Genomic DNA, 18,816 nt, shown 5'->3' on the forward strand with positions numbered 1-18,816 from the left:
ACAATGTTATGCTCCAGTCACTCTAAATTTATCATGTATTAAAATTTGTTTAACGTTTGTGAATAATGTTACAAATTTAACATATAGATCATAATTCGCATTTTCTAAAATTTCACCGTTTTCACAAGTATTATGAGTAGAATTTACAATTCAGAACCGAAAAGAAAAGTACATAAATTTATGTAGCATAAAGTATATATACACATAAACAATAAGTGTCACACGACACGAATGATACTCCTGAACCTAGATGTTTATATGTATTTTATACGCGGCCTCCTAAGCATAACGAACATGCGAGAGTTATAACGTATCTACATAATAAGTGATTGCATATATCAAAAGACATTAATTAAACATTCCCAAGTAAATAAATTAAAAAATACACGAGCACCAACATGTTTTGCATTTTGAAATTTGTGTTAATAATTCTATTAAATAAAGCGTACGCGACTATCACGCAAGACATCGAGAAAATATATCTGCCGGCATGGAATCCGACAAGTGAACAGGAAGTACGTGCGTTTTATTGTACTACTTTATTCATTGCTCAACGTTCCAAATATTATTCCATAATTATTAAGTCAATTTGGAATTGTTATCTAATTTACAGATACCATTGACTCTGAAAGTTTTTGGAAAACACATTCAGTTAAACCTACGTAGAAACGACCAAATTGTATCGTCTACGTTTAAAGTGTGGAAACATGACGCAAAAGGTATCGTAGAAGATGCATTGCAATTAAACGCATCGGATTCTTGCTATTATCTTCACAAAGATCATATCAGCATTGCGGCCATAAACTTCTGTCAAAAGCATGGATGGGTCAGTGTCATGTGAAAAACAAATAGAATTAATTGATTGTTATCATTTGAGCCATTCCTTTATATGTGTTAAATAGATTTAAATTTTAATCTTAATTTTTGTTTATTTTATATTTAAGCATGACACACATGTGAAACTTAATGTACATTTTTTAAGTAGGAAGGATTCGTTTTTCTGAAAGACGACACATTGGAAATTAAACCTTTGCGAGATGACTATGCGTCCTTAATCGATGACCTTTGCGTTAAAAAAGAGATAAATATTTCATTTGGCAAATCTCACGTAATTAAAAGATCTTTGCATTTATCTACTAATTTAACTTTTGATAGTTTGGATAATTTTAAACTAAAGCAACGTTATGTACGAAATATTCAAGAAAAATTAACTATAGAACTGGCTGTTTTCCTCGACGAAGCCGCATATCGTACCTTCATGCCTGTTCTGGACAATGATGAGAAAATGTTGAATATGTTGATATTAGCGTATGTGAATAACGTCCAAGCTATGTTCCATCATCCGAGTTTGCTTGTTTCTATTGATATTTCGTTGGTGTATTTAGAAATTATGAAAGAACAATCGTCATATTTGCCAGTTTTTGACGGCGACGATGAGAAACTGCTCGATTCGTTCTGTAATTACGCGAAAATTCGCAATCCTCCGGACGACAATGATCCGCTTCACTGGGACGTTGGTCTTTATCTAACCGGAATAAATATTTATTGGGCAAAGAAGGGCGACATAGGTACCCTTGGATTATCTCACAGCTATGGCGGGTGCAGCTTAAATGAATCGTGCGCGGTAGTAGAATTTGGTATTGTCGGTTTTCTGACCTCGGGTTTGTCATCGTCAATCACTGCTGCTCATGAGATCGGTCATATGTAAGTTTGTATATAATAGATTTACATATAAATTAAGTATAAATAATTTATTTTATGAGAATTTACTAAATTTTTTAATTTTAAAGCAGAAAGTAAAAAATTTTTTTAAGATTTGTTCCTTCAATCATTCAGTATGTAAATTATTAATAAATTTTAAGATTAAAGTATTTAGAATAAACAACACAAAGTAAGGCATATTGTCAAAATTAATAATTTATTTCTTTTAAAGTTTAGGAATGGATCACGATTCAGAACTGTGTGGACCACACGAATTTATCTTGTCACCTATCAGATATCGTCAAGGCCAAATGACATGGTCCGAGTGTAGTCGTCATACAGCTTTAGAACTCTGGCATACAAAACCATGCTTTCGAGATCATACGAAAAATCTCATAGACGCATATAACCATTCGCGTTATCACGACTTACCCGGAAGAGAATGGACCGCCAAAGCACAATGCGAAATATTTTTTCGCAACAAGGATGCGAATGTCGTCTCATTGCTTGATATATGCAAATCCTTAGAATGCGAAACGCCTGACAAGAATGGGTATTACTTTACGGGACCAGCGTTGGAAGGTACGTTACCTCTTGCTCATCTCTCAAATAGTGGCTTTATGTGGTGGTGTGTGATGGTGCGGTGGTTGCGTGGCGGTGTTTGAGTGTGTGGGATTTATGGTTTGATTAATCTATTTAAATCTTATTCTTTTAGGCACTTATTGCGCACCCGGAAAGGAATGTCGCGGCGAAAAATGTGTGCCCGTTCTGCAACCGCCTCTCGAGTATTGTGAAGCAGATAACTGGAGTGAATGGAAAGAAGATACCTGTCGAAGTAGTTGCTTGGAGGAATCTAAAGGCGTAAGAGTCAGACGACGTTCTTGCAAACATGGATTTCACAGAACGGCGAGTTGCGAAGGACCATATTACGACGTGGTTCTGTGCAATGACTCGATGCTTTGCGCTGAAGATCGCACGGCAATCTCCGACTTTGCCGCTATGAAGTGCATCGAAATTAGCAATATTATAAAAGATTCAGAATTCGGGATCAAACTAGGACAACAGCCGGGATGGCAGATCGCTCATAATGTTATTGAACCATCGCAGGCTTGTACTATATATTGCCAACAAAATGATTATGTTGTCAGACCACTACTCTCGCATTTGCTCCAATATGATTTCGACCCATACTTTCCAGATGGAACATGGTGTCACTATGAAGGTGGGCAGGATTATTACTGCCGACAACATTATTGTCTGCCAGAAAGCTACGCTTAAGAATAATTATGGAGAGAATATCGACAAGTGTGAACAAAAATCAAGAAAAAAGAAAATTATAAAATGCACGTAAATCTATTTAGAATTGTTGGTCAATTTGCTTAATACCGAATATTCAATCGATCTGTCTTTGTTGAAATCTGTTTTGCGTATTATTCATATCTTGCTTGATAAAAACGAATAGACGAAGAATTACGTTAAATTATCTGCCTCTCATACAAATTCCGTTTATTAGTATTAGTAAAAATGAGAAGAAAAGATAGGTAATAATTAAAATGTTTACAAAACGGGAAAATAAATTGCTAAACAAAGTAAAGGTGTTTTTACTTTATATGAGACAATGTATCGAGACAAAGTGAACGAGAACGGTAAAATACCCCTCGCTATAATATATATTTTAATAATCTTCCAATATTTTATAAATACAGACTTATATATAAACAATTAAAAAACGAAAAAAAAATTCAGTAAATTTTATTACTTAATAAAAAACACGGCACGACATCAAAAACAAATAAATTTCAATACATTTTCTTTGTAAATCAGAACAGAAGTAATTAATTGTATTTTTATTTTATATTATATTTGATATTCATACAGCTAAACTGCGTCAACAATGTTATGTTCTAATAAATCTAAAATTGTCATAAATTATAACTTTTTTTACGTTCAAAAATAATGTTCAAAATGTTTGTGAATAATGTTACATATTTTCATATTGATAACAATTCGCATTTTCCTTAATTCCACCGTATTCGCAAATATTCTATGTGAAATATACAATACAGAACCGAAAAGAACGCATATATACAAGGTATGCCAAAAAAGTGTAAAAACATTTTATTACCATAGTTTTTACAAGTTAAATGGATAGACATTAACTTGTTAAATGTGTATACATTTCATTCAGACACAATGTATATGTAGCATATATAATATATACACAAAAAGTGTCACCTGACACGAACGATATTCCTAAACCTAAATGCCAGTATGTGTTCAATACGCGATCAGACGATACGACGAACGCGAAACTGTTATAACGTATGATATGACAAAAAATTTCATACATAAAAAAACGTTATTTAATCATTTTGAAGTATATAAAAATGAAAAACACGAAAATCAATATGTTCTTTATATTTAAATTGATGTTAATATTTTTATTAAATGAAACGTACGCGTATATCACGCAAGACATCGAAAGAATATTGCTGCCGGCATGGAATCCGACAAGCGAACAGGAAGTACGTGTGTTTTACTGTACTACTTTATACATTGCTCAACCAAATATTATTACACAATTATCAAGTCATTTCTGTATTGTCATTTACAGATACCATTGACTCTGAAAGGTTTTGGAAAACAGATTCAGTTAAACCTACGAAGAAACGACCGAAATGTATCGTCCACGTTTAAAGTATGGAAACATGAAGCAAAAGACATCACAGAAAAGCTACCGCAATTAAATGCATCGGATCCTTGCTATTATCTTCATAAAGATCATATCAGCACTGCGATTATAAACTTCTGTCAGGAACATGGATGGGTCAGTATCATGTGAAACAGAAATAGATTTAAATTTTAATCTTAATTTCTGTTTATTTTATATTTATGCGTGACACACATGAAACTTAATGTACATTTTTTAAGTAGGAAGGATTTGTTTTTCTGAAAGACGACACATTGGAAATTAGACCTTTGCGAGATAACTATGCGTCTTCCTTAACCAATGACCTTTGCGTTAAAAAAGAGATGAATATTTCATTTGGCAAATCTCACCTAATTAAAAGATCTTTGCAATTATCAGCTGCAAGTTTTCATAATTCAGATAATTTTAAACTGAAGCGACGTCATGTACGAAATACCCCAAAAAAATTAACTATAGAATTAGCTGTTTTCTTAGATGCAGCCGCATATCGTACCTTCATGCCTGTTCTGGACAATGATGAGAAAATGTTGAACATGTTGATATTAGCGTATGTGAATAATATCCAAGCTATGTATCATCATCCGAGTTTGGGTGTTTCTATCGACATTTCATTGGTACATTTGAATATTATGAGAGAACAACCGTCAGATTTGCCAGTTTTTGGCGGCGACGATAAGAAACTGCGCGTTTCGTTCTGCAAGTACGCGAAATCTCGCAATTTTCCGGACGACAATGATCCTAGTCACTGGGACGTTGGTCTTTACCTAACCGGAATAAATATTTATTGGGCAGAGAAAAACAAATATGGCATCTTAGGAATATCCGGCATCAATAGCAGTTGCAGCTTAAATGAATCGTGCTTAATAGTAGAATTCGGTATTGAAAATGAGATATCTTCAGGTTTTTCATCGTCTCGCACTGCTGCTCATGAAATCGGTCATGTGTAAGTATGTATATAATAGTTGTACGTATATATTAAATATAAATAATATATTGCAAAAAAATTGATTGAATTGTTTAATTTACAAGTAAAAAATAAAGAAACTTCATAAAGAGATTTGTTCCTTTACTTATTCAGTATGTTAATTTTTAATAAATTTTAATATAAAAATATTTGCAATAATCATTACTAAGTAATGCAAAATTAATAATTTCTTTATCTTAAAGTTTAGGAATGAAACACGATTCCGATTATAGAAAACCATGTGATAGAAACAAATACATAATGTCGTCTATACGGCGAAGGGAAGGCCAGATATTATGGTCCAAGTGTAGTCGCCATATAGTTGAAGAACTCTGGAATAAAAAACCGTGCCTTCGAGATTATGCGAAAATTCCCATTGACTCATATGACCATTCGCGTTATCATAATTTACCCGGAAGACAATGGACTGCCAAAGCACAATGCGAAATATTTCTTCACGACAAGGATGCAAACGTAGTCACGTTGCTTAATATATGCAAATGCTTACAATGCAAAACGCCTCACAAAGATATATTTTACTTCACGGGACCGGCGTTGGAAGGTACGTTTTCTCTTCTCTGATTGCTCAAATAGTTTACAACTTAATTAATCTCTTTTTTAGGAACTCAATGCGCACCCGAGAAGGAATGTCGCGGCGGAGAATGCGTGCCCATTATCGTACCGCCATACATTCTTGAGTATTGTGAAGATGATAACTGGATAAAATAGATAAAAAACACCTGTCGAAATTATTGCTTGGGGGAATCTAAAGACGTAAGAGTCAAACGACGTTCTTGCAGACATGGAAGACGCAGAACTGCAAATTGCAAAGAATCATACTACGATGTGGTTCTGTGCGATAACTCGATGCTTTGCTCTGAAAATCGCACGACAATCTCTAACTTTGCTACTGTGAAATGCATTAAACTTAAGAATCTTGCAAAATATACAAAATTCAGGATCAAATTAAGAGAAAAGCCAGGATTGCAGGTCGCTCATTATGTCGAAAAACCATAGCAGGCCTGTACTATATACTGCCTACAAAATGATTCTACTGTCAAAGCACTACGCTCAAATATGCTCAAATTTAATTTCGATCCGTACTTTCCAGATGGAAAGTGGTGTCATAATAAAGATGGTCTGAATTAGTACTGCCGACAACATTATTGTGTGCCGGAAAGCTCTTAAAAATAGTTGCTGAGAGATTACCGACATGTGTGAAAGAAGATCTAGGAAAAACGGAATTACAAAATACCCATAAATCAGTTTAGAAATGTTGGTCAATTTGTTTGGTACCGAATACTCGATCGAATCAATATGTCCTTGTTAACATCAATATCATTCATACCTTGCTTAATAAAAACGAATGGTCGAAGAATTATCTGCATCTAATGCAAATTCCGTTTATTAGCATTAGTAAAAATGACAAAAAAAGATAGGTGATAATTAAAATGTTTACAAAACGAAAAAATAAATTGTTAAACAAAGTAGAGGTGCTTTTACTTTATATGAGACAATGTGTCCAGACAAAGTGAACGAGAACGGTAAAATACCCCTCGCTATAATATATATTATAACAGTCTTCCAATATTTCATGAGTACTTATATAAAAACAATTAATAAACAAAAAAAATAAAGATAATTTTATTACTTAATAAAGAATAAGGCACGACGTCAGAAACAAATAAATTTCAATACATTTTCTTTGTAAATTAGAACATAAAAAATTTATTGTATTTCCATTTTATATTATATTTGATATTCATTCAGCTAAACTGCGTCAGCAATGTTATGTTCTAATAATTCTAAAATTGTTATAAATAATAACTTTTTTTACGTTTAATAATAATGTTCAAAATGTTTGTGAATAATGTTACATATCTTTCATATTGATAACAATTCGCATTTTCCTTAATTCCACCGTTATCGCAAATATTCTATGAAATATACAATACAGAATCAAAAAAAACGCATATATACAAGGTAGGCCAAAAAAGTGTAAAAACATTTTATTACCATAGTTTTTACAAGTTAAATGGATAGACATTAACTTGTTAAATGTGTATACATTTCATTCAAACACGACGTATATGTAGCATATGTAATATATACACAAAGTGTCACCGACACGAACGATATTCCTAAACCTAGTTGCCAGTATGTGTTCAATACGCGATCAGACGATACGACAAACGCGAGACTGTTATAACGTATGTATATGACAAAAAATTGCATACATAAAAAGACGTTATTTAATCATTTTAAAGTATTTAAAAATGAAAAACGCGAAAATCATTATGTTCTTTATATTTAAATTGATGTTAATATTTTTATTAAATGAAACGTACGCGTACATCACGCAAGACATCGAAAAAATATTGCTGCCGGCATGGAATCCGACAAGCCAACAGGAAGTACGTGTGTTTTGCTGTACTACTTTATTCATTGCTCAACCAAATATTATTACACAATTATCAAGTCATTTCTGTATTGTCATTTACAGATACCATTAACTCTGAAAGTTTTTGGAAAACAGATTCAGTTAAATCTACGAAGAAACGACCGAAATGTATCGTCGACGTTTAAAGTATGGAAACATGAAGCAAAAGACATCACAGAAAAGCTACCGCAATTAAATGCATCGGATCCTTGCTATTATCTTCATAAAGATCATATCAGCACTGCAATTATAAACTTCTGTCAGGAACATGGATGGGTCAGTATCATGTGAAACAGAAATAGATTTAAATTTTAATTTTAATTTCTGTTTATTTTATATTTATGCGTGACACACATGAAACTTAATGTACATTTTTTAAGTAGGAAGGATTAATTTTTTTGAAAGACGGCACATTAAAAATTAGTCCGTTGCAAAATGACCATGCGTTTTCGTCCTTAACCGACGATCTTTGCGTTAAAGAAAAAATTAACATTTCATTTGGCAAATCTCACCTAATTAAAAAATCTTTGCAATTATCTGCTGATGCAAGTTTTCATAAATCAAATAATTTTAAACTAAATCGACGTCATGTACGAAATACGCAAAAAAAATTAACTATAGAATTAGCTGTTTTCTTCGACGAAGCCGCATATCGTATCTTCATGCCTGTTCTGGACAATGATGAGAAAATGTTGAACATGTTGATATTAGCGTATGTGAATAATATCCAAGCTATATATCATCATCCAAGTTTGGGTGTTTCTATCGACATTTCATTGGTACATTTGGATATTATGAGAAAACAACCGTCAGATTTGCCAGTTTTTGGCGGCGACGATGAGAAACTGCGCGTTTCGTTCTGCAAGTACGCGAAAACTCGCAATCCTCTAGACGATAAAAATCTGCGTCACTGGGATATTGGTCTTTACCTAACCGGAATAAATATTTATTGGGCAGAGCAAAACAAATATGGCAGCCTAGGAATATCCGGCCGCAATAGCAGTTGCAGCTTAAGTGAATCGTGCTCAATAGTAGAATTCGGTATTGAAAATGAGATATCTTCAGGTTTTTCATCGTCTCGCACTGCTGCTCATGAAATCGGCCATGTGTAAGTATGTATATAATAGTTGTAAGTATATATTAAATATAAATAATATATTTCATAAAAATTTATTGAATTGTTCAATTTACAAGCAAAAAGTAAAGAAACTTCTTAAACAGATTTGTTCCTTTACCTTCAGTATGTTAATTATTAATAAATTTTAATATAAAAATATTTGCAATAATCATTACTAAGTAATGCAAAATTAAAAATTTATTTATCTTAAAGTTTAGGAATGAAACACGATTCCGATTATAGAAAACCATGTGATAGAAACAAATACATAATGTCGTCTATACGGCGAAGGGAAGGCCAGATATTATGGTCCAAGTGTAGTCGCCATATAGTTGAAGAACTCTGGAATAAAAAACCGTGCCTTCGAGATTATGCGAAAATTCCCATTGACTCATATGACCATTCGCGTTATCATAATTTACCCGGAAGACAATGGACTGCCAAAGCACAATGCGAAATATTTCTTCACGACAAGGATGCAAACGTAGTCACGTTGCTTAATGTATGCAAATGCTTACAATGCAAAACGCCTCACAAAGATATATTTTACTTCACGGGACCGGCGTTAGAAGGTACGTTTTCTCTTCTCTGATTGCTCAAATAGTTTACAACTTAATTAATCTCTTTTTTAGGAACTCAATGCGCACCCGGGAAAGAATGTCGCGGCGGAAAATGCGTGCCCATTATCGTACCGCCATACATTCTTGAGTATTGTGAAGATGATAACTGGATAGAATAAATAAAAAACACCTGTTGAAATAATTGCTTGGAGGAATCTAAAGACGTAAAAGTCAAACGACGTTCTTGCAGACATGGAAGTCACAAAACTGCAAATTGCAAAGAATCATATTACGATGTGGTTCTGTGCGATAACTCGATGCTTTGCTCTGAAAATCGCACGACAATCTCTAATTTTGCTACTGTGAAATGCATTAAACTTAAGAATCTTGCAAAATATACAAAATTCAGGATCGAATTAAGAGAAAAGCCAGGATTGCAGGTCGCTCATTATGTTGAGGAACAATGGCAGGCCTGTAGTATTTACTCCCCACAAAATGATTCTACTGTCAAAGCACTACGCTCAAATATGCTTAAATTTAATTTCGATCTGTACTTTCCAGATGGAAAGTGGTGTCATAATAAAGATGGTCAGAATTAGTACTGCCGACAACATTATTGTGTGCCGGAAAGCTCTTAAAAATAGTTGCTAAGAGATTACCGACATGTGTGAAAGAAAATCTAGAAAAAAGGGAATTACAAAATACCCATAAATCAGTTTAAAAATGTTGGTCAATTTGTTTGGTACCGAATACTCGATCGAATCAATATGTCCTTGTTAACATCAGTATCATTCATACCTTGCTTAATAAAAACGAATGGTCGAAGAATTATCTGCATCTAATGCAAATTCCGTTTATTAGCATTAGTAAAAATAATAGGTGATAATTAAAATGTTTACAAAACGGGAAAATAAATTGTTAAACAAAGTAGAGGTGCTTTTACTTTATATGAGACAATGTGTCCAGACAAAGTGAACGAGAACGGTAAAATACCCCTCGCTATAATATATATTTTAATAGTCTTTCAATATTTCATGAGTACTTATATAGAAACAATTAATAAACAAAAAAAATAAAGATAATTTTATTACTTAATAAAGAATACGGCACGTCGTCAGAAACGAATAAATTTCAATACATTTTCTTTGTAAATTAGAACATAAATAATTTATTGTATTTCCATTTTATATTATATTTGATATTCATACAGCTAAACTGCGTCAGCAATGTTATGTTCTAGTAATTCTAAAATTGTTATAAATTATAACTTTTTTTACGTTCAATAATAATGTTCAAAATGTTTGTGAATAATGTTACATATCTTTCATATTGATAACAATTCGCATTTTCTTTAATTCTACCGTTATCGCAAATATTCTATGTGAAATATACAATACAGAACCGAAAAAAACGCATATACAGGGTGTGGCAATAAAGTGTAAATACATTTTATTACCATATGTTTTTACAAGTTAAATGGATAGACATTAAATTGTTAAATGTGTATATCAAATGTGTATTTCATTCAGACTCGACGTATATGTAGTATATGTAATATATACACAAAGTGTCACCGACACGAACGATATTCCTAAACCTAGTTGCCAGTATGTGTTCAATACGCGATCAGACGATACGACAAACGCGAGACTGTTATAACGTATGTATATGACAAAAAATTTCATACATAAAAAAACGTTATTTAATCATTTTAAAGTATTTAAAAATGAAAAACGCGAAAATCAATATGTTCTTTATATTTAAATTGATGTTAATATTTTTATTAAATGAAACGTACGCGTACATCACGCAAGACATCGAAAAAATATTGCTGCCGGCATGGAATCCGACAACCCAACAGGAAGTACGTGTATTTTGCTGTAGTACTTTATTCATTGCTCAACCAAATATTATTACACAATTATCAAGTCATTTCTGTATTGTCATTTACAGATACCATTGACTCTGAAAGTTTTTGGAAAACAGATTCCGTTAAACCTACGAAGAAACGACCGAAATGTATCGTCGACGTTTAAAGTATGGAAACATGACGCAAAAGACATCACAGAAAATTTACCGCAATTAAATGCATCGGAACCTTGCTATTATTTTCATGAAGATCATATCAGCACTGCAATTATAAACTTCTGTCAAGAACATGGATGGGTCAGTATCATGTAAAACAGAAATAGATTTAAATTTTAATCTTAATTTCTGTTTATTTTATATTTATGCGTGACACACATGAAACTTAATGTACATTTTTTAAGTAGGAAGGATTTGTTTTTCTGAAAGACGACACATTGGAAATTAGACCTTTGCGAGATAACTATGCGTCTTCCTTAACCAATGACCTTTGCGTTAAAAAAGAGATGAATATTTCATTTGGCAAATCTCACCTAATTAAAAGATCTTTGCAATTATCAGCTGCAAGTTTTCATAATTCAGATAATTTTAAACTGAAGCGACGTCATGTACGAAATACCCTAAAAAAATTAACTATAGAATTAGCTGTTTTCTTAGATGCAGCCGCATATCGTACCTTCATGCCTGTTCTGGACAATGATGAGAAAATGTTGAACATGTTAATATTAGCGTATGTGAATAATATCCAAGCTATGTATCATCATCCGAGTTTGGGTGTTTCTATCGACATTTCATTGGTACATTTGAATATTATGAGAGAACAACCGTCAGATTTGCCAGTTTTTGGCGGCGACGATGAGAAACTGCGCGATTCGTTCTGCAAGTACGCGAATACTCGCAATCCTCCGGACGACAATGATCCTAGTCACTGGGACGTTGGTCTTTACCTAACCGGAATAAATATTTATTGGGCAGAGAAAAACCAATATAACATCCTAGGAATATCCGGCATCAATAGCAGTTGCAGCTTAAATGAATCGTGCTCAATAGTAGAATTCGGTATTGAAAATGAGATATCTTCAGGTTTTTCATCGTCTTGCACTGCTGCTCATGAAATCGGTCATGTGTAAGTATGTATATAATAGTTGTACGTATTTATTAAATATAAATAATATATTGCAAAAAAATTGATTGAATTGTTTAATTTACAAGTAAAAAATAAAGAAACTTCTTAAAGAGATTTGTTCCTTTACTTATTCAGTATGTTAATTTTTAATAAATTTTAATATAAAAATATTTGCAATAATCATTACTAAATAATGCAAAATTAAAAATTTCTTTATCTTAAAGTTTAGGAATGGAACACGATTCCGATTATAGAAAACCATGTGATAGAAACAAATACATAATGTCGTCTATACGGCGAACGGAAGGCCAGATATTATGGTCCAAGTGTAGTCGCCATATAGTTGAAAAACTCTGGAATAAAAAACCGTGCCTTCGAGATTATGCGAAAATTCCCATTGACTCATATGACCATTCGCGTTATCATAATTTACCCGGAAGACAATGGACTGCCAAAGCACAATGCGAAATATTTCTTCACGACAAGGATGCAAACGTAGTCACGTTGCTTAATATATGCAAATGCTTACAATGCAAAACGCCTCACAAAGATATATTTTACTTCACGGGACCGGCGTTAGAAGGTACGTTTTCTCTTCTCTGATTGCTTAAATAGTTTACAACTTAATTAATCTCTTTTTTAGGAACTCAATGCGCACCCGGGAAGGAATGTCGCGGCGGAGAATGCGTGCCCATTATCGTACCGCCATACATTCTTGAGTATTGTGAAGATGATAACTGGATAGAATAAATAAAAAACACCTGTTGAAATAATTGCTTGGAGGAATCTAAAGACGTAAGAGTCAAACGACGTTCTTGCAGACATGGGAGTCGCAGAACTGCAAATTGCAAAGAATTATATTACGATGTGGTTCTGTACGATAACTCGATGCTTTGCTTTGAAAATCGCACGACAATCTTTAATTTTGCTACTGTGAAATGCATTAAACTTAAGAATCTTGCAAAATATACAAAATTCAGGATCGAATTAAGAGAAAAGCCAGGATTGCAGGTCGCTCATTATGTTGAGGAACAATGGCAGGCCTGTAGTATTTACTGCCCACAAAATGATTTTACTGTCAAAGCACTACGCTCAAATATGCTCAAATTTAATTTCGATCTGTACTTTCCAGATGGAAAGTGGTGTCATAATAAAGATGGTCAGAATTAGTACTGCCGACAACATTATTGTGTGCCGGAAAGCTCTTAAAAATAGTTGCTAAGAGATTACCGACATGTGTGAAAGAAAATCTAGAAAAAAGGGTATTACAAAATACCCATAAATCAGTTTAAAAATGTTGGTCAATTTGTTTGGTACCGAATACTCGATCGAATCAATATGTCCTTGTTAACATCAGTATCATTCATACCTTGCTTAATAAAAACGAATGGTCGAAGAATTATCTGCATCTAATGCAAATTCCGTTTATTAGCATTAGTAAAAATGATAGGTGATAATTAAAATGTTTACAAAACGGGAAAATAAATTGTTAAACAAAGTAGAGGTGCTTTTACTTTATATGAGACAATGTGTCCAGACAAAGTGAACGAGAACGGTAAAATACCCCTCGCTATAATATATATATTTTAATAGTCTTTCAATATTTCATGAGTACTTATATAGAAACAATTAATAAACAAAAAAAATAAAGATAATTTTATTACTTAATAAAGAATACGGCACGTCGTCAGAAACGAATAAATTTCAATACATTTTCTTTGTAAATTAGAACATAAATAATTTATTGTATTTCCATTTTATATTATATTTGATATTCATACAGCTAAACTGCGTCAGCAATGTTATGTTCTAGTAATTCTAAAATTGTTATAAATTATAACTTTTTTTACGTTCAATAATAATGTTCAAAATGTTTGTGAATAATGTTACATATCTTTCATATTGATAACAATTCGCATTTTCCTTAATTCCACCGTTATCGCAAATATTCTATGTGAAATATACAATACAGAACCGAAAAAAACGCATATACAGGGTGTGCCAATAAAGTGTAAATACATTTTTTTACCATATGTTTTTACAAGTTAAATGGATAGATATTAAATTGTTAAATGTGTATATCAAATGTGTATTTCATTCAGACACGACGTATATGTAGTATATGTAATATATACACAAAGTGTCACCGACACGAACGATATTTCTAAACCTAGTTGCCAGTATGTGTTCAATACGCGATCAGACGATACGACAAACGCGAGACTGTTATAACGTATGTATATGACAAAAAATCTCATACATAAAAAGACGTTATTTAATCATTTTAAAGTATTTAAAAATGAAAAACGCGAAAATTAATATGTTCTTTATATTTAAATTGATGTTAATATTTTTATTAAATGAAACGTACGCGTACATCACGCAAGACATCGAAAAAATATTGCTGCCGGCATGGAATCCGACAACCCAACAGGAAGTACGTGTATTTTGCTGTACTACTTTATTCATTGCTCAACCAAATATTATTACACAATTATCAAGTCATTTCTGTATTGTCATTTACAGATACCATTGACTCTGAAAGTTTTTGGAAAACAGATTCCGTTAAACCTACGAAGAAACGACCGAAATGTATCGTCGACGTTTAAAGTATGGAAACATGAAGCAAAACACATCACAGAAAATCTACCGCAATTAAATGCATCGGAACCTTGCTATTATCTTCATGAAGATCATATCAGCACTGCAATTATAAATTTCTGTCAAGAACATGGATGGGTCAGTATCATGTGAAACAGAAATAGATTTAAATTTTAATCTTAATTTCTGTTTATTTTATATTTATGCGTGACACACATGAAACTTAATGTACATTTTTTAAGTAGGAAGGATTAATTTTTCTGAAAGACGGCACATTGGAAATCAGACCTTTGCAAAATGACCATGCGTCCTTAACCGACGATCTTTGCGTTAAAGAAGAAATTAACATTTCATTTGGCAAATCTCACCTAATTAAAAAATCTTCGCAATTATTTGACGCAAGTTTTCATAATTCAGATAATTTTAAACTAAAACGACGTCATGTACGAAATACCCCAAAAAAATTAACTATAGAATTAGCTGTTTTCTTAGACGAAGCCGCATATCGTATCTTCATGCCTATTCTGGATAATGATGAGAAAATGTTGAACATGTTGGTATTAGCGTATGTGAATAACGTCCAAGCTATGTACCATCATCCGAGTTTGGGTGTTTCTATCGACATTTCATTGGTACATTTGAATATTATGAGAGAACAACCGTCAGATTTGCCAGTTTTTGGCGGCGACGATTCCAAACTGCGCAAATCGTTCTGCAAGTACGCGAATATTCGCAATCCTCCGGACGACAATGATCCTAGTCACTGGGACGTTGGTCTTTACCTAACCGGAATAAATATTTATTGGGGTGAGAAAAGCAAATCGGGCAGCCTAGGATTATCCCGCCACAATAGCAGTTGCAGCTTAAATGAATCGTGCTCAATAGTAGAATTCGGTAATGAAAATAGTACGAGTGTATCTTCAGGTTTTGCATCGTCTCGCACTACTGCTCATGAAATCGGTCATGTGTAAGTATGTATATAGTAGTTGTACGTATATATTAAATATAAATAATATATTTCGTAAAAATTTATTGAATATTTCAATTTACAAGCAAAAAGTAAAGAAACTTCTTAAAGAGATTTGTTCCTTTAACTATTCAGTATGTTAATTATTAATAAATTTTAATATAAAAATATTTACAATAATCATTACTAAGTAAAGCAAAATTAATAATTTCTTTATCTTAAAGTTTAGGAATGAAACACGATTCCGATTATAGAAAACCATGTGATAGAAACAAATACATAATGTCGTCTATACGGCGAAGGGAAGGCCAGATATTATGGTCCGAGTGTAGTCGCCATATAGTTGAAGAACTCTGGAATATAAAACCGTGCCTTCGAGATCATGCGAAAATTCCCATTGACTCATATGATCATTCGCGTTATCATAATTTACCCGGAAGACAATGGACTGCCAAAGCACAATGCGAAATATTTCTTCACGATAAGGATGCGAACGTAGTCACGTTGCTTAATATATGCAAATGCTTACAATGCAAAACGCCTCACAAAGATATATTTTACTTCACGGGACCGGCGTTGGAAGGTACGTTTTCTCTTCTCTGATTGCTCAAATAGTTTACAACTTAATTAATCTTTTTTTTAGGAACTCAATGCGCACCCGGGAAGGAATGTCGCGGCGGAGAATGCGTGCCCATTATCGCACCGCCATACATTCTTGAGTATTGTGAAGATGATAACTGGATAGAATAGAAAGAAGACACCTGTCGAAATAATTGCTTGGAGAAATCTAAAGGCGTAAGAGTCAAACGACGTTTTTGCAGACATGGGAGTCGCAAATCGAGAACGGCAAATTGCAAAGGACCGTATTACGATGTGGTTCTATGCGATAACTCGATGCTTTGCTCCGAAAATCGCACGACAATCTCTGATTTTGCTACTGTGAAGTGCATTAAATTTAAGAATCTTGTAAAATATACGAACTTCAGAATCGAATTAGGAGAAAAGCCAGGATTGCAGGTCGCTCATTATGTCGAGGAACCATGGCCGGCCTGTAGTATATACTGCCTACAAAATGATTCTACTGTCAAAGCACTACGCTCAAATATGCTCAAATTTAATTTCGATCCGTATTTTCCAGACGGAAAGTGGTGTCATAATAAAGATGGTCAGGATTATTACTGCCGACAACATTATTGTGTGCCGGAAAGCTGTTAAGAATAATTGCTGAGAGATTACCGACATGTGTGAAAGAAGATCTAGGAAAAAGAGAATTACAAAATACGCATAAATCAGTTTAGAAATGTTGGTCAATTTGTTTGATACCGAATAATCGATCGATCAATATGTCATTATTAACGTCTGTTTTTTGTATCATCGATATCTTGCTCGATAGAAATACAAGTAGACGAAGAATTACGTCGAATTATTAGCACGTAAAACAAATTCCGTCGATTAGCAATAATAAAAGCTTAAAAAAAAACAAAAAAAAATAATAAATAATATAATAATTAACATATTTGCAAAGCGGAAGAAAGTAGCTAAATAAAGTAGATGTACTTTTATTTCCTAGGAAAATGTATCGTGAAAAAGTGAACAAGAACGATAACGTCACTCAGTTTATGTTAAGTATGTATTTTAATAGTCTACCAATGTTTTAGTAATTCTTATATAAAAATAATTAATAAACAAAAACAAATTTTATTTTACATTTAAAAAATATTCAAAATTATTTAATACAAATTGTCATTTATTTATTGTGTGTTTTAAAACTGTTCCAATGTTACTTATATTTAATGATATAAGAGCGAAATGAAAAATTTAAAGCAATATAAAAATGTGTGTATTATATAACTTATCGTGCAGATAATTAATCAACTATTAAACTTGAGAGCACGTATATATAACTGTATATTGGCGTGATGTTAAAAAAATCGAGCCATAATATATTTGCTAGTTTGTTTTATTATTTAATATAAACAAAAAAGTTTTTCTATTATACGGTATGTATGTACAATTAATGATCATTTTTGCACTATTTTTATTGTTATCAATGTTATCATACATTAATTTTTGAAGAAATTAACTTAACATCTAAATTGACGTATTTTGGTCAAAATTAGTGTATTACTTACATTTTGAAATAGTGTATTACTTACATTTTGAAATTCTTTATATAGATATTATAATAACAAATTCAAGTTGCGTGAAGTATGTCAAATATCAAAGACATCAAAATTTTATAAAATAAAATAGAAATCAAATATTTAAAACGGCTGATTTATGATAAATAATTGACAATTTTTGTACCAACAAGAAAATTGATGCTTACAATTAATTCATAAAAGCGTCTTACTTGATAAATTTGTAAACATAGTTTATAAATTTAAATGCATAATTTATTAATCAAAATTATAGATATAAAAGGTTATAAACTTATATCATAACTTTGAAACATAAATATATACATATAAAAACATGTTTTCAGTTTTATGAGTAAAAAAAACGAATTTACGTTAAAGTATACCAGTTCTTCTCACATTTTACGTCATGTAAGTTGTCCAAGTTATAACTATCCTTATTGTTGGTTGTAATGCTACTCAAATGTCGCTACCATCATTTCGATTGTCAAACTCTGTTTGGACAAATTTGCATAAATAGTTATAATACTTATTAAAAACAGATATTAATTGTTTGATTTTTGTTATGCTCATTATATATATGCCGAGTATTTAAATATGACTTGGAAAAAATAAATAATTAATGA

General features: G+C 32.3%; 2 protein-coding genes across 12 annotated transcripts; both read left to right on the plus strand.

Annotated features, from left to right (window-relative positions):
• The first annotated feature begins 252 nt into the window (after window positions 1-252).
• LOC105671446 (A disintegrin and metalloproteinase with thrombospondin motifs adt-2-like) lies at window positions 253-17,758 on the plus strand. 11 transcript variants are annotated; one of them, XM_067357478.1, is made up of 22 exons: window positions 253-515; window positions 614-826; window positions 986-1,704; window positions 1,934-2,283; window positions 2,417-2,812; window positions 2,900-4,226; window positions 4,316-4,528; window positions 4,636-5,354; window positions 5,579-5,937; window positions 5,998-7,789; window positions 7,879-8,091; window positions 8,199-8,923; window positions 9,146-9,504; window positions 9,565-11,356; window positions 11,446-11,658; window positions 11,766-12,484; window positions 12,709-13,067; window positions 13,128-14,921; window positions 15,011-15,223; window positions 15,331-16,052; window positions 16,277-16,635; window positions 16,696-17,758. In XM_067357478.1, the coding sequence occupies exons 1-6, from the start codon at window positions 399-401 to the stop codon at window positions 2,977-2,979; spliced, it is 1,875 nt and encodes a 624-aa protein (XP_067213579.1). In that variant the 5' UTR covers window positions 253-398; the 3' UTR covers window positions 2,980-4,226; window positions 4,316-4,528; window positions 4,636-5,354; window positions 5,579-5,937; window positions 5,998-7,789; window positions 7,879-8,091; window positions 8,199-8,923; window positions 9,146-9,504; window positions 9,565-11,356; window positions 11,446-11,658; window positions 11,766-12,484; window positions 12,709-13,067; window positions 13,128-14,921; window positions 15,011-15,223; window positions 15,331-16,052; window positions 16,277-16,635; window positions 16,696-17,758. The 11 variants fall into 11 exon arrangements, with proteins under 11 accessions (XP_067213579.1, XP_067213576.1, XP_067213570.1 ...); XM_067357475.1 differs by having other exon boundaries at window positions 254-515; window positions 2,417-4,226; window positions 16,696-16,847; window positions 17,191-17,758; XM_067357469.1 differs by having other exon boundaries at window positions 254-515; window positions 2,417-4,226; window positions 4,636-5,358.
• LOC136996926 (A disintegrin and metalloproteinase with thrombospondin motifs 17-like) lies at window positions 12,039-13,234 on the plus strand. The gene is made up of 3 exons (XM_067358125.1): window positions 12,039-12,484; window positions 12,709-13,067; window positions 13,128-13,234. The coding sequence occupies exons 1-3, from the start codon at window positions 12,039-12,041 to the stop codon at window positions 13,232-13,234; spliced, it is 912 nt and encodes a 303-aa protein (XP_067214226.1).
• Window positions 17,759-18,816: the final 1,058 nt, after the last annotated feature.

Source organism: Linepithema humile, chromosome 6 (assembly GCF_040581485.1).
Source record: "Linepithema humile isolate Giens D197 chromosome 6, Lhum_UNIL_v1.0, whole genome shotgun sequence".
In the NCBI taxonomy this organism is placed as follows: domain Eukaryota; kingdom Metazoa; phylum Arthropoda; class Insecta; order Hymenoptera; family Formicidae; genus Linepithema; species Linepithema humile.